At 35.4% G+C, this 16,420-nt stretch overlaps 1 protein-coding gene across 17 annotated transcripts in view; it reads left to right on the forward strand.

Annotated features, from left to right (window-relative positions):
- Positions 1–16,420, forward strand: part of DDX60L (DExD/H-box 60 like) — a 92,591-nt gene that overhangs the window by 19,002 nt on the left and 57,169 nt on the right. For 14 of the 17 annotated variants that reach the window (XR_011436690.1, XR_011436691.1, XR_011436692.1 and 11 more), the window contains exons 7-12: positions 2,626–2,967; positions 4,867–4,983; positions 5,629–5,790; positions 8,842–9,000; positions 11,180–11,321; positions 12,265–12,420. Coding sequence is in view for 13 of the 17 variants with exons in the window: in XM_014737783.3 (XP_014593269.3) it covers positions 2,626–2,967; positions 4,867–4,983; positions 5,629–5,790; positions 8,842–9,000; positions 11,180–11,321; positions 12,265–12,420 (1,078 nt within the window). In the remaining 4 variants the exon portion in view is untranslated. Of the gene's footprint in view, positions 1–2,625; positions 2,968–4,866; positions 4,984–5,628; positions 5,791–8,803; positions 9,001–11,179; positions 11,322–12,264; positions 12,421–16,420 lie in introns of all 17 variants that reach the window. The other 3 variants (XM_070261392.1, XM_070261390.1, XM_070261391.1) reach the window with 1 other exon arrangement.

Consider the following 16,420-nt stretch of genomic DNA (forward strand, 5'->3'; position numbering starts at 1 on the left):
ATATATTGATTCAGTATCCCTCAGTATTGCTACAAGAACTTACTAATTTTATTCACTCCTTTGTATGTTCCGTATGATTTCCCACATCTTCAGTAAACAAATATATTTTTATTTCTTCTTTTTCAATTTTTTATCTTTATTTCTTTTTTTTTGCCTTATTGTACTGTCTGGTACCTCCAGTAAAAGTTGAAGTAGAATGAGTGGGCATTTGTACTTTGTTCTTGATATTAAAGGGAAAGTGTTCATTATTTCACCATTATGTATTGTGTTAACTGTAGTCTTTTTGTAGATACCCTTTTTTAGATTGAGGTAATTCCCTTCTATTGCTAGTTTTCTGAGAGTTTTTATCATAAACACTTGTTAAATTTTTTAAAATGCTATTTCTACATATATTGAAGTTATTGTTGCTTTTTCTCCTTTATTTTCTTAATTTGGTGGTTACATTGACTGTTTTTTGAGTGTTAATTCAACCTTTTATTCCTAGGAAAATCCTACGTGGTCATATGTTTTTTTAATACATGGCTGCATTTGATTTCCTAATATTTTGTTGGTTTTTTGGTACATATATTCCTGGGGGACATCAGTCTGTAATTTTGTTTTTTTAATAATGTTTTTGTTAAGTTTTGGTATCAGTGTGATGCTGGCCTAATAAAATGTGTTGGGAAATCTTTCCTCCTCCTGTATTTTCTGAAAGAGTCTTTCTAAGATTGGTATTTATTCCTTAGAAGAATTTGATGAGATTTGATAAAATTTCCTGTGAAACTATCTGGGTCTGGAATTTTCTTTGTGTGAAGATTTCTGATAACAAACTCAATTTCTTTAATAGATATAGGGCCATTTAAAATTTTTGTTTTACCTTGTGTCAGTTTTGTTAACGGTATACGTCAAGGAATTTGTTCATCTTATCTGAGTTGTCTAACATGTTGGCGTAAAGTTGTTTACAATATTCTTCTATTTTCCTTTTAATGTTTGAAGACTTTTGGTGATATCCTGTTTTTCATTCTTTATATTGCTAATTTGTGTCTTCTGTCTTATCTTCTTGATTCATCTACTTAGAAGTTTATCAATTTTGTTGATATTTGCAAAGACTCAGTTTTGGCTTTGTTGTTTTCTCCATTGCTTGCCTTTTTAAAAAAATTTTTATTTATTTCTACTCATCTTTATTATTTCTTTCTCTTGGAGATTTTTTTTTTTAACTCTCTTTCCCCCCCTAGCTTCTTAAATTGGAACCTTAAGTCAAAACCTTTATTTTTTTCTACTATGAACATTTAAAATTTCCTTCCAGGCATTGCTTTAGCTGCACACCACAAATTTGCATCTAATGGTTTTTTCTTTACAATTTAATTAGAAATATTTTCTAATACTTCTTGTGATTCTTCTTTGACAGTGGATTTGTTAGAAGTGTGTTATTTCAATTTCTAAATACTTGTTTTCTTCTAGTATGTTATTGTTATTGCTATCTAATATAATTCCATTGTGGTCAGAAAAAATATTTCTGTTAATTTCAGTTATTTGAGAATATTGGGACTTGTTTTGTGGTCCAATATATGGTCTATTTTGATGAATGTACCATGTGTTTTTGAAAAGAATATATATTCTAATGTTCTTAGGTATATTGTCCTGGAAATGTCATTAAGTCAAAGTAGTTGATAGCTAAAATTTATTTTTATTTGCAATGATGGATGTTTATTTTAAGGACAGCTAGGAACATGAGGAAGGATGGGAAATTTTATCAATAGTCTTTTTACTCTCTAGATTCCCATCCTGAAATTTGAGGAAGCACTTCAGACTTCAAAACTAAGCAGGGATTTTACTTAGAGCCCAGTAGAATGGCAACCTCAACAGAGGCACTGTGCTTCTTGTTATTTGCTTTATGGTAAACATTCCCAACAAGGTAATATATCTGACTTAGAAAAATTAAAATTTTAATTAAAATCTGACTTTTAAAAATTACAATTTGAATGGATTCCAATTTTAAGAAATCGCAATCCAAATACGGAGTTTCCCCATCCTGTTCCCCAGAAGCCATTGTTGTTTTACTTGTAAGAAATCTGGTGCACATCTGTTCGATCTTTATTTGTAGGGTTTTTTTTTTTTTTTGATTGGTATGTTTTAACGTTATTAAAGGTATAAGCAGTGTTCTAACTGATGTATACAAGAAAGTCAGGAGTCTTCTGTAATTGACAATCTAGACCACTTCACTGAAAAATAGAAATTTTGATGCTGATTAAAGACTTGGAGACACGTTACTTGAAACGTTACATTTTATCTACCAATAGTGATCCACATTAGCTTCCTAATTCAGATAAAGTATATCCATTCTCTTGCAACTTTAAATCCCTTTGAACTTGGAAAATAACGAATTGGAAGGTGAGAAATGAAATTGATAGGTACTCTAAGTAGTGTTTGCCTGCTTAAATATAGAAGACGAATCTGTTTAAATCCAAATTTTGACCTATGGCATAGACCTATGAAATGATAGTCAAGGATTAAGGACCTTGTCCTTGACTAGAATTCAGAGCAAAACAATTGGGCTATGCTGGGTTTGATACTGTATCCCTTTGTTCTTTAACAAAATTAACAACCACTAAATGAAGAATAATGTGCTTTTTTTCCTCACCACAGGAAGCTGAATGTGCATATTTTGATTTTCCTGAACTTCTTTCATTGAGAACTACTTTAATTCTCCATCTTCAACACAATACCAACATTGATGTTCTAACAGAGTTTTCTGGATGCTCATCACTAGACTGGAAATTATTCTTGGAAGAACATTATCCATATTTTCTGGTAGTTTCAGAGGAAGGCCTGAATGATGGACAAACGTCCTTTTTTAACTTCTTAATCATACAGTCTTGGGCAATGGGAGTCAATGTTGTGCTTTCATCAGGGCAAGAATGTGATATTCTCAGATTTCATGCATATATTATGCAAAGCACAGACAGAAACAAAAAGTTTTCTAAGGAGGTAATTTACATTAATAATTCTCATTGTTTTGTCCTGATTTTTAATTTTAACTCTCAAAATGACTTAACTCAATACTCTTTCCATCTTTTTACGGAACTTACCATAGTTAGGCTCAGAATAAGTAATACACTTAGTAATATAACAACAATAATGACAGACATTTGTTAATCACTTATGCTAGTTCCTTTCCATGAATTATCTCTTTTAGTTCTCAGAGTAATCTTATGAGATATGATATTATTACATCCGTTCATATTTATTTATGGCATTATCGTCTCATCTGTGAAAGAATACTTGCAGTATTGAAATAATTTGCTCAAGTTAAGTGCCTAATGAAAGATTGGCAGTGGATTTCAGCCAAGAAATATGACTCCAGCCTCTGTGTATTTAACCACAGAAGTATCCTGTCTCCCAGAAAGAAGAAAACTAGCACTGCATTTAACTGTAGGCCCATCTGTTTAGAGGTTCATGTGTTTAAGATAGGCATTGAAATGGTGGCTAACATGGAGGGCCTTTAATGAGATATGAGAAAGGTTGAAGAAGAAAGTAATGAGGTGATTTCATTTCTTAACATTGTCATCAAGTCTGTAGAATTTTCAAAGCATGTTAGAATTTCATATCCATGATATGCTCATTATTTTGGTATATCCAATGTAGGTTTATATAGCAATTACTGTATAAAACTTGGGAGTTAAAAATGCATTAATGATCTTATGAGTGAACCTAGTTTTCTTTTAACTTTAACATTTTAAAATGAATTCTGATATAGAAGTCATTTAATATTTTATCAAAAATTATCTTTCAATCTAATTCCTATTTTTTAATTGTAGCAAATTCCTGCCCTTTTGGAATTGTCACTCCACACTGTTTTCTGTTTGAGCTTGAAAAATCACTTTCTAAATGTGAAGTATGCTAATAAAAATCAATTAAAATTCATTGTGTTCTGGGGCCGGCGTTGTGGCACAGCCATTAAGTGTGCACATTCTGCTTTGGTGGCCCTGGGTTTGCAGGTTTGGATCCTGGGTGCAGACATGGCACCGCTTGGCAAACTGTGCTGTGGCAGACGTCCCACATATAAAGTAGAGGAAGGTGGGCACGGATGTTAGCTCAGGGCCAGTCTTCCTCAGCAAAAAGAGGAGGATTGGCAACAGATTTTAACTCGGGGCTAATCTTCCTCAAAAAAAAAAAAAAAATTGAAAAAAAAAATTCATCCTGTTTTGAGAAACACCCTTCATGTTAGTCGGAGACATGCAGATGGTTGTCATGCTTTTAGATTAGTTATTTGCTTTAGTTTCATTTCTATCATTAAAATCTTTCCCAGGTTTTTTTTTAGGACTTAGAATTTATTTTAATGTTGGGAGAAGGTACTGCTATAAGTTCTTCTCTATTTTGTCTGAGAAATACCAGACTCTGACTCTTAAAAATGTAGTAATAGTACCCTATTTGGTCTCTTATTAAGAATAACTTTTTTTTTTAATTGAGGATTTTATTTTCTGTAAAGTTATTTCCTAATTCATTGATTATAGTGGCTTCCTTAAAAAAGTTGTTTTACTCATCATTCTTTGGACTGGTTAAATCGGTCTCTGAATGAACATTGAAATTGCATTATATGTTGATAATTGTTGAGGCTGGTGATGGGTACATGGATGGAAGTCATACTATTTTCTGTACTTTTAAAAACTTCATAGTACTAAAACAACCCATTATATTCTTAAATAAAAATTCATTTGGTAAAGAAGACACATGCATGTTTACCAGAGGTTAAGCAAAATTGTCTTAAAGACACATGAGAGTGATTTTAGTTAGTGTACGTTGTAACCATATAGAACTCAAATATCTCATTTTTTTGTAGCTGAGAAAGATATTTCATTTAAGATTATGTGATTTTGTCTTTTGCAGAATGAAACAGTGATTCAAAGTGCGTATGAAAGCCTCATGCAACACTTGGAAGAAAGGAAGATTTTAGCGTTAGCATCTCACTTTAGACGTTTAAGATGGAAAGTTATGATGGAAGAGGTACTGAAATGTTTGTTTTTTAAGTAAATGTTTACTGGAATTTGATAAATGAGAAACAATTTTGAGTAGTCCAGACTAAAGGATACCTTATACTTCCTTAATACACACATACTATCTGAATCTCAGAATTCACGCTCTTAAGGTACCTCGAATTGATCAGATGGCATATACAATTTAATCTTCATTTCTGGGAACTGAATTTTAAGACAGATTCTGGCAAAATGAAATTTGTAGCAATTACTGCAACAATGATTTGTTCTTTATTGTGTACTTTTCTAATTGACGAGGGCCCTAAGATATTATTTGCCATATAAAAAGTCAAAATGAGAACTTAGTTATACCTTAAATCTAATTTCCTCAATACCTCCTCAAACAATGCTTTATAATACTGTTTATCATGATAGATTGCTGTCTAAAAGCAACTTTTGTTTTTTCTGGATCCTCAAATGGAAAAAGATGATTTGCATAAGAAAATTTGGAAAAGAAAGAAAAGTTAGTATGGAATGGCCATAATTCCACTGCTTGGGTTCTATGTGGTTAGATTATACAATTCTTTTCTTTATGTTTTCCTCTATTAGGAACATTTTTGAGTAAAAATATCTTTCTAAATCATTTGACAATTGAAAAATTTTTCTCTTTTAACAGGCATGTCAGACTATATCTCTGCTTCAGCAGCTGTGGCTAGAAGCATTGGACATCAGGCGTGTTGTCTGTGTTACTTCATGTTCCTTAGCCTTGAGAATGTACCATCGTTTTTTAGGAAATAAAGAGAACACAGCCTCTGGTCGGGAAACTATCACTCATCAGGTGTGACTGGTATAATTTCATGGGGCCATGCCAGTGTTCTCTACTCTTGAAATACTTTTGGCTTCTCCTACCATTTTCTTCGTTTGGAATTTAGCTCCTCCCTCTCACTAATTTATATGTATTAAGTACTAAAAGAGGGAAAACTTAGAATCTTTATAAGAAAACATCGTTATATAATTTTATGTTTTTATTAGAAAATGATGTTCAGAAAGTATTCTCTGATGTTTCACTTAGAACTTATCCAGCCTAATTCTTCTCATTAGAGAATGTGAGGAAGAGGAAGAAAGGAGACAAATTTTGGTGGAAAACCCACTATGAACTTGTATTTCAGGCTCTTTCTGTACTTTTTGGTGTAGGTATTATTACCTTCTTCTGCCTATTCAGGATGCTGCGACGCTGAGACATTAACAACACACCTAATGTCACATGGTAAAAGGCAGCTTGGGTTTTTACCGATGGTTGGCCTTGTGATGGTTCCACTATATTTAACTGCCTTCTTAAAAGAGCATTTCTGCTATTGTGTTTTAGTGTCACCCAGGGTGGAGAGATCCTGAATTTTAAAAATTATTTTTGGCTCATAGGGCCCTTTAAGAATCTGTTGATAAACATGGATTTTCCCTCTATTAAATAGCATCGCTACTTGCGTGTGCACACACATACACACAGACACAGACACAGACAATTTTGCATGCTGTCTCAGTCTGGATATTGGTGTATTCCAGGTTACAAAAAACTCCATTCTAAAAAACAAAATGGTGACTTCACAGGGCTCAAGGAGTTAGTATTCTATGGGAGGGGATTGCCAATTTTAAAAATCTGTCAATGACAGCGGGTTGTCACTAAGTATGAACTTTGTGTATGGTAAGATGTTATGCAGTTTGGGTAGAGAGAAGAAATAGACACAGTATTTACCCAGTTGATAATGCATAGCTTGGAAGACAATTTTAATGTCTTTTTGAGATTGCTAGAAGAACTCCAGACGTATATCCAATTCACCCGCTCAACATTTCCATTTGATGTGTAGTAAACATCTCAAATTTAAGATGTCTGGAACCAAACTCCTCAAACCTGGTCCTTCCTTGGTCTTCCCCATCCCAATAAATGGCAGCACCATTCTTCTAATTTCTCGAGGAAAAGAAATCAAACGTACAAAAAGCTGGGAGTACCATGGAGAGTGGAGAACAGGAAAACTGCAGCGAGTTTTTTGTGCGTTCTCCTTTTTGATTGTTTCCTTTGTTTAGATTTGATTGAGATGCAGTTTTTTATTTAGTTGACTGAAAATGCATATTTTTTTTTTAAGATTGGCAACTGAGCTAACAACTGTTGCCACTCTTCTTTTTTTTTTTGCTTCTTCTTTTTCTCCCCAAGTCCCCCCAGTACATAGTTGTATATTTCAGTTGTGGGTCCTTGTAGTTGTGGCATGTGGGACACTGCCTCAATGTGGCCTAATGAGCGGCGCCATGTCCACGCCCAGGATCCAAACTGGCGAAACCCTGGGCCGCTGAAGCGGAGCACGAGAACTTAACCACTAGGCCATGGGGCCGGCCCCTGAAAGTGCATATTTATTCATTGAATCAGCTAATATTTATTCAAGGTCTAAAGGTGCTAACTGACTGCTTTCAGATAACAGAGCTGGGATATTATGTAGACATAGCTAATAATAGGTAACACTTATTAAGGGCTTACCATGTGTTAAACACATTCTAGCTCTAGTACAGAGATGATCTCATTCAGTTTTCACAAAAACCCTATGAGAAACTATATTGTTACTTCTCCTGATTTTTACATGTTAGAGAACTGGCTCTTAAAATGTCTTGACTTTAATGAAAGACTTTAATGAAGTAATAAATGGCAAGTCTAAATTTGGAGCCATTCCCATTTCCAGAGCCAAGATTCTGAATTATTATGCAATAGTCTTTTAAGTTAGAGACACAGCACCACAGTATTTTTAATTAGCATATAATGTATTAGATTTTAGCTATGTAGGTGCCTTTAAAATTCTCTCTTTGAATAGTTTAGTTTTCTAAAAACTTGAAGATTAACTCTCAAAAATGCAGAACTTCAAACCTTTAAGTTCTAAGGGAACTCTAAAATATTCTGCATGATTCTCTGATTTTTAAGAGCATATTTAAATATTATGATTATCTTAATATTTTGACTTTATAATATGCTGAAGATATGCTGTGAGTTGCATGATGCAAGTGTAAATAACATAGAACCCAGGATTCTGGGAATAAAACTTGATTTCTTGTGTAAGCTTAAATTTGATTATCCCTCTTTCTCACACAGTTTCAGAGATGGATAAGGCCCACTACCTCATTTAATTCTCCTGCAATATTTGCTTAAATGCCTTTGGAGAAAACTTTTCATATGACAGCACATGATTTTTTTAATGGTTCTAATTTTAAAAAATGAATATATCAAGCAAAATATATATCAGAGAAAATAAATATATATACAAATACATCAGCGAAAATCAATCTCTGTAACTTCTATTTATTATTTCCAATTTTGCCCTTGGAGATATATTTTTATTTAAGTTCCTTAACCTTTCATATATTTGAAAATAATTTTGAAGTATCTACCACAGGAGGTTAAACATGACCATTTCCTTCCTCCATTTACATTTAACGTGCTTTTCGGATGTCTTCATCCTGGATTTCTCACCGTGAACATACTGTGGTTTTGTTGAGGTAACCGTGAATGCTCTAAATGGTAGAGCATTTTGTGTGGGGCTCCATAAATGCACAGGCCTCTGGGTCAGTGACATCCTTTGTTGTCAACTCGTTTAAAGTTTAACTTAACTAAAAATCCTAAGACATGTTTTATGTGAGCTGCTAAGGCAGGAGTTTTCCCTCTTTCTTACCCCACTTTTGTATAGATGCAGTTTATGTATGAAGAACAGGACTTTCTTAAAAATGTAGTCTGAGCAATTGGAGGATATGCAACTCCTCCTCAAGCAAACATGGCTGCCCACTTTGTGATGCTGCCTATTTGTGTGCTCTTTCCATAGCGTGCTGTTGCCTGGCTCACCTTGCTTATTTTATGCAGGTGAGCAGTAATTACCTACCGCTGCGGGAGGCAGAAGATTTGTGCAGACTGCATTGTCTCTGCATGGCTTTTCAGCTCCACTTACCTCTTTCTCAGAGAGCTTGTTCTCGAGTCATCATCTCTCCTTGGATTGAGAACGTCTGTACCTTCTTAAAAATGGTAACCGTACTTTATATTAGTTTATTTTTTGTTTTGGTACAAGAGATAAAGATCATGATCACCTTTAAAAATAGATTTATATTGGAATAATGCCGGATAAATCAATCAGGTCTTAGTTTCAACAACTTCCGTTTCTTCACAATATGTCTGTTCGAAGGAAGCGTGAAAGCCCTCCTCTTTTTTGTTCCTTCCTCTGATGAGATCATGTTTTTGTGTTATCAACCACAGGAAATTGGTTGAGATTGTGTGCTGTTCTTTAGAAGAGCTGGGAACCAACTTATGAATTTATTTTTTCTGTTTGTTATAAAAGTACTGTATATTAAAGAAAAGTTGAAAATTGAAAAAAATAGATAACGTGTACTCCTAGTCCACTGCTCAGAGCAATGCTGTTAACTAAAATACTGTTAGTATTTTTTTTTCTATTCTTTTCTTTTAGGGCATAGATTTTTTGTGATTATTTCCTTTATGGCTGCAACCATAGTATATATACTATGTATTATTTTCTTTTAAAGGTATTTTGATTTTTTCCACAGTCCTGGTTGGCACAATTTTTGTGGCTATTAAACATTATTTGAGTGACTCTATTGTAGTTTATATAAGCACTCCCCTATAATGGGGCGTTAGGATAATTTTCAGGTTGTATGTTAAAAATGCTGCTGGTCTTGAGAGTTTTTATGTTTAAGGTTTTCCTTTTAATTTGGGGTAAAATATTTAGATTAGATTTCCTGAAATAGTAAATGGGATTATTGATCAAAAACGTGTTGAAAATTTGAGGCTCTTGATTCATATTGTCAAATTGTTGTCAAAGGCATTTTAAAACCAGTTTGCCAGGCAGCCCGTTCACACATGTTTGATCAGCACATGTTCACTATACAAACACGTTTCCCCACTCTTCTTCCGTGAAGCCTCAGTTTGCAGGGAATTCAGGTATTGAATAGTTATAATAACCAGTAAAAGGATTAAAAATGTGCTAATGGATATAAAGAGAGAATTAAAGGATACTTTAGAAACTAATGATGAAAAGGCTTACCTAGCTGGATATGATGACTTCTTTGAAGAAGTGAAGAGAGGTGAAGCAGCCCAAGACTTGAAGGATGAGGATTGGTTGGCTAGAGGATCTGAGGTATGTTCAGGGTGACTAGGTAGGAGAAAAGAAGGTGAAGCTGAAGAGCTAGGTAGAAGGAAAATCATTTAGTACTCTTTGGCTCTGTCGAGGATTTAGGAAATGATAAGCATAATGAGAAATTATTGGAGGGTTTCAAGCTGTAATTGAATTTTTGCTTAAAAGTTCTTTTGGCTATAGTGTGTAAAGGGCATCATAGACATCTGAGTAGAGACAAGGAAACCACTTCAGTGATTGCACAAGTAATTGATGAGGGTAACATGGGGAAAGTTGGTAGCACTAAGCATAAATAGAAGTGGAGAATGCAAGAGTTATTTGGGCTGTGGAACAAACTGACAAGGTTAAGTAATTGATTACGAGGCATAAGGGAGAAGGAAGAGTCAAAGATAATTTCCAGATTTCTAGCTTGACCAACTTCGAATGCTGCCATTGGAAAAAGAACATTTTGGGGAGGAAAATAATGAATTTGCTAAATAGTGAGTTTGAGACAGTGGCAATGAGACTTCCAAAAGGAGGTATCTGTTGGGTAGTTTAGTTGTGTTTGGGGCTGGAAACAGATTAGCGACTCATTAGTCCATGGATAATACTGGATGCCATGCCAGTTCAGCATTTTTCTAGGGAAAGACCAGAGTAAAAAGAGAAAAGGTTTCGGTTCAGAGTCCTGAGATATTCCAGAGTATAGTGGTCAGGTGGAAGTGTAAGAACTAGAAAAAGATACTGAAAAGGAGCTGCTAAGTAGAAAAACTAGGAGAAGTGAATTATCTTAGAGGTCAGATGAATCAGGTATTTAAAAAAAGAAGTGGTTTATGGTATCAAATTCTGCAGATGATATGAGGATGTTGAGGACAGAAAATTCAGTGATTTTAATAACATGAAAGTCAAAGGTGATTGTTTTTACTATGAGCTGTTTTGGTAGAGTGGTGGGGTGCAAAAGTGGAATATTCAGCAATAAGTGGAAGGTTATAAAGTACAGTGTAGGTAACTTTTTTCTTGGAGTTGGTTTCAGTTCATTTTTAATCTTTATATTGCTAATAATGTTTTATTTTCAATTTTCAGAAAAAGTGGTGTGACTATTTCATTCTAAGAAATTTAAACCTTTTTGAAGGTTGGAATCTTAATTTAAATCATCTTTCTGACTTGTGTGATGAGCATTTGTTAAAGAATATTGCCTTTTACTATGAAACTGAAAATACTCAAGGTAGTACCTTAATATATATTAACATTATATCATTAATAAGAGGTAAACGGAAATTATTTAAAACCCTTCCAAGTTTTCCAATACAAACCACAGCAACATTTTTGTTTCTTGCAAACTTTTGTTTGTACATGTACATGCTTATTACATTTCCTGCCTTTTCTTCACTCAGTATTATTCAAAAAATTGAATTTGATGTTATAGTATAATATTGATGTATTTTTCATTTAAATGGCTGGATGACTTTTTGTAATGCTTACTTCAATTAATGTAATCCCATCACTATTTTTGGACATTTAAGGATTCATTGCATTTTTCCTAAAAACAAAGCTGCATTAAATATCTTGGTACATGTAAGTTTTGTTTTTCTTTGAATTATTTCCTTAGAATAAATTATCTTTTGTGGTTTTATATATTCAAAGAATAGTGAAACATTTTGAACATATTTTTCCTAAGTGAACATTACTGAAGTTTTTTTGAACTCTGAGATTTAATTCCCATAGTGGCAAGCATTGGAATAAACTGATTTTTGCATAAAATTTAGCAACCATTACTAGTTTTTCAAAAGTTTTCATCCTCTATGTATTCTGCAAACTGTCAAGAAAACTGTTTTTTTATTACTTAGTTTTAAAAATTGCCAGCTTATATATGGCATTTTGTTCATTATTTTAGGAAATAATTTTATATTCATCATTAGCATTATTTAGTAAGGAACAAGCATGTAATTGTTACAGACCACTACTAAATTTAAAGACAAAATGATTTTAAAAAACCACTGCCATAGTGTCATTGCTAATTTCCATGCTGGTGTACTGTTGTACTCACTCTAAGTTTCATTCACTATTTGATAATCTTTTTAGAATTCTGTGAATTTAGTCAAAAAAAGGGGTTTGTGTGTGTGCATGTGTATGACTTTTAATACTTTAATATGTTAATTATTATGCAGAGCTACATTTGAATTTGGGAGATTCCATTAAGAGAGATTACACACATCTGTGGAATTTTGTGTCACACCTGGTAAAAGAATTTGATGTTGGAAAGCCTTTTCCTCTGAGAACAACAGCAAGGCCTTTTCTTGGAAAGAAGCTATTACCAATCCAAGGTAATAAATCACCAGATTAAACTGGAATCAAAGCATCTTTATTCCTCAAAATTTTAAGAAGCCTGATTAATTTGATTCTTACAAGGATAAATAATTTTCTTTCACTATGCATTTTTGTTTACTTCCTAACTGAGGTATAAAATAGAGCCAATAGTGTGCTTAAAGCAAGCCAATATGAGGAGTAAAGCCTGATGAGATTTTACACGTATAGACATCTGTGTGATAACCACCGAGATCAAGATATAGAACGTTTCCAAAACCTCATGAGAAAGTTTTCTTTTTTTTTCCCCCTGCTTTTTTCTCCCCAAATCCCCCCAGTACATAGTTGTTTATTTTAGTTGCGAGTCCTTCTAGTTGTGGCATGTGGGATGCCACCTCAACACGGCCTAATGAGTGGTGGCATGTCCGCATCCAGGATCCGAACCCTGGGCCACCAAAGTGGAGCACGTGGATTTAACCACTCGGCCACGGGGCCAGCCCCAAGAGAAAGTTTTCTAATGCCACTTTGCAGTCCATCCTGTCTCCCTCCCTGACCTCTTTATAGTAAACCCTATTTTGTTGTTAATGCTATTGCTTAGCTTTGTCTGTTTGGAACTTCATTTGAATGGAATCATGTATTCTATACCCTTTTTATCTGTTTTTTTCTCTCAATATAATGTATGAGAGATTCATGCCCATTGTTGTGTTTAACATATGTCAAAAAAGTTATTATTGTTGTGAAGTATCTCCTTGTATGAATATATCACACTTTATCCTCTTTGAGCATTTCCTAGTTATTGGCTTTTATGAGTAAAATTGTTTTGAATATTCTTCTACATAACTTTAGGTAGATAAATGCATTTATTTTGGGTATATACAAAGAAGTGCAGCTTTAGGAGCTACTACTATTGTCAAAACATTTTCTAAGGTGGTTGTACCAATTTAAACTCCTACCATCAATGTGGGCATTGGGGCAGTCTTGTGAACACTTGTTACCGTCAATCTTTTTAATTTTGGCCATTCTGATGGGTGGGTAGCTCCTTGTGACTTTAATTTGCATTTCCTTGATAAGCAATGAGATTGAGGGACTTTTCCTATACCACTGGTCGTTTGGATATCTTCTTTTGAGAAGTGCCTGCTTGAGTCTTTTGCCCATTTAAAATAATGTAAGTCATTAGTATTTCACATTTAAGACTATGATTCATCTTGAAATTATTTTTGTGTATGGCATGAGGAAGGGGTTATTTCTGCACTGTCTATTCTATTTCATTGGTCTATCTTTGAGCCTTGTTTATCCTTGTTTATTTGAATCAACGTGAAAACATTCTTAATTATTGTAGCTTTGTAAGAATCTTTGATTTTGATAGTATAAGTCTTCCAACTTTGTCCTTTTGAAGATTCTTTAGTTTATTCTGGGTCTTTTGCATTTCTATTTAAATTTTAGAATTGGCTTGTTAATTTCTACAATAATCTGCTGACATGTTGATTGTGTTTCAATTGAGTCTAAGATCCATTTGGAGGGTATACCAGTTAGAGTTCCACCAGAGAGATGGAACCAATAGGGTATAATATATTAAGAGATTTATTTCAGGGAATTGGCTTACATGATGACAGGGGCTTGCTGAGCAAGTCCAAAATCTGTAGGGCAGGTCTTAATGAAGGGCAGGCTGGAATTTTCAGGCATGAGCTAAAGCTGCAGTTCATGAAATTTGCTCTTCAGGGAAACTTCTGTTCTGCTCTTAAGGACTTTGAACTGATTAGATCAAGTCCACCTGGATTCTCTGGGATAATCTTTCTTACTTAAACTAAATCAGCTCCATGTACTGGACACTGATTCAGAACTTATACAGCCTACTGAGGAAGCCTGCCCCAGCTCTGCAAGGTATTGCAATCTAGCTGATGCTGTAACCGAGTCTTCAAAAGGGCATTTGGTCATTCTATTGAACTAGCTGCTTCAGTATGATGGGGAAAACAGTAAGCCCAGTGAATCCCATGAGCATGGGCCCATTGCATACTTCTTTTGCTATAAAGTGAGTTCCTTGATCAGGAGCAATGCTATGTCAAATACCATGATGGTGGCTAAGGCATTCTGTAAGCCCAAGGATGATAGTTTTGGCAGAAGCATTGCATGCAGGTAAATATCTATCCAGAGTAAGTGTCTATTCCAATAAGAACAGAGAATTCCCCTTCCATGATGGAAACAGTCCAATGTAACCAGCTACCTGCCACCAGGTAGTTAGCCAATCACCTGGGGAATGGTGCCGTACGAGAGACCATGCGTTGGTCTCTCCTCTTGGCGGATAGGGCATTCAGCAATGGCTGTAGCCAAGTGGTCTTGGTTACTGGAAGTCCATGTTGCTGAGTTCATGCATAACCCCCATCTCTGGCACCGTGGCCACTTTGTGAACAAACCCATTGGCTAATGACAGAGGTGCCTTGGGAAAGAAGTTGACTGGGATGCACAGAATGGGTCATTCTATCCACTTGATATATTTTTTTAAGATTTTATTTTTCTCCTCAAAGCCCCCCAGTACATAGTTGTATATTCTTAGTTGTGGGTCCTTCTAGTTTTGGCATGTGGGATGCTGCCTCAGCATGGTTTGATGAGTAGTGCCATGTCCGTGCCCAGGATTCGAACCAATGAAACACTGGGCTGCCTGCAGTGGAGCGCGTGAACTTAGCCACTTGGCCACGGGGCCAGCCCCTATCCACTTGATGTTTAAAATCCTCCTTTGCTGAGGTCACCCATTGGTGAGCACTCACGTGGGACACAAATATCTTAATATTTTTTGCCCAGTCAGAAAGGCCTATCTACATGCCTCTTCCATAGACCTCAAATTTCCCAATCAATCACATTCCTTCCAAATCCCTGACCATCCAGCCAAACCATCAGTCATAGCCCATGAGCCAGTATGGGTTTATACTTCTGGCCATTTCTCTTTCCAAGCAAAAGTAAAAAATATCTTCACTGCTCAAATTTTTGCCCCCAGGAGGGTTTCCCTTCACTACTATCCTTCAGGAATGTCTCAGAAAGGAACTGTAGTGCTACAGCTGTTCACTTTCAGGTGGTGCCTATACATTGTGCAGAACCAACTGTAAGCTAAGCCTGATTTTTCTGTTCCTCAGTCAACTGGATGTAGGGAACTAACTTGAGGCTATAGATCAGTCTGGGAGAGAGAAGGTGATGTAATAGGAGTAGGGTCATAGGCATTTCACCTACTCCCTTGTGTATCTTACTTGTAGCTTCAGTTCAGAACCAGTGTCAAGTAATTCCCTGAAAAGTCTGATTATTTCTCTTTCTCTTTGCACAGTTACCTTGGTAAATGGCTGTAGGTTCTTTTGGGGAAGACTATGAGAGAGTAACACTATAAGTGTTGGCAGTGTAGCAGGGCTCTTCCTCAAGAGGATTCAGCCTCCTCTTCAATCAAGGGTGTCTGGGTCTGTAAAGTGGCTCAGGTCTGGGAACTGATTGAGGAGTGATGGCTCTCTGTTTTGCTGACTCAAATTAGACTTCTGTTCACTCAGCCTAGAACTCTTCCACTCATGCAGATCAACTTAGAGGTTAGGAGACTGCCCATCTATTTCTTTTTGAGGAACACACCATGACTAACGAGCCAATGCCATAGGTCTCTGTGAATCAGATTATTCTGCTTTGACTCCACTGTCCATTATGGTACCCATGACTAGCTTGTCTTTGGTGACTGAGTGCTGCCAGTTGACCCTTGCTACCCTTGGATCCAATTATCCCCATTACATTTAGGGAGCCCAGTTTGATGATAAGCAGTTTCCATTGCAACTTCTGGCCTATGAGAAGAGTAACCACAGCTATTCAAAGATGCTGAGACTCCTCTCACAATTTTATTTCTCACAGTTGTGGTAAAAGTGTGTCCTCTGCACTATCATGGGAGGGTGAGCAGATATTATGTAATAAATATGTTCTAACATTCCAATCTCCCTAAGCCTTTGGATGCCTAGAGTCAGTCACATGTTCACTTGGAGTTTCAGAAACAGAAGATAGAAA

The sequence above is a fragment of the Equus caballus genome, chromosome 2, assembly GCF_041296265.1.
Source record: "Equus caballus isolate H_3958 breed thoroughbred chromosome 2, TB-T2T, whole genome shotgun sequence".
Lineage (NCBI taxonomy): Eukaryota > Metazoa > Chordata > Mammalia > Perissodactyla > Equidae > Equus > Equus caballus.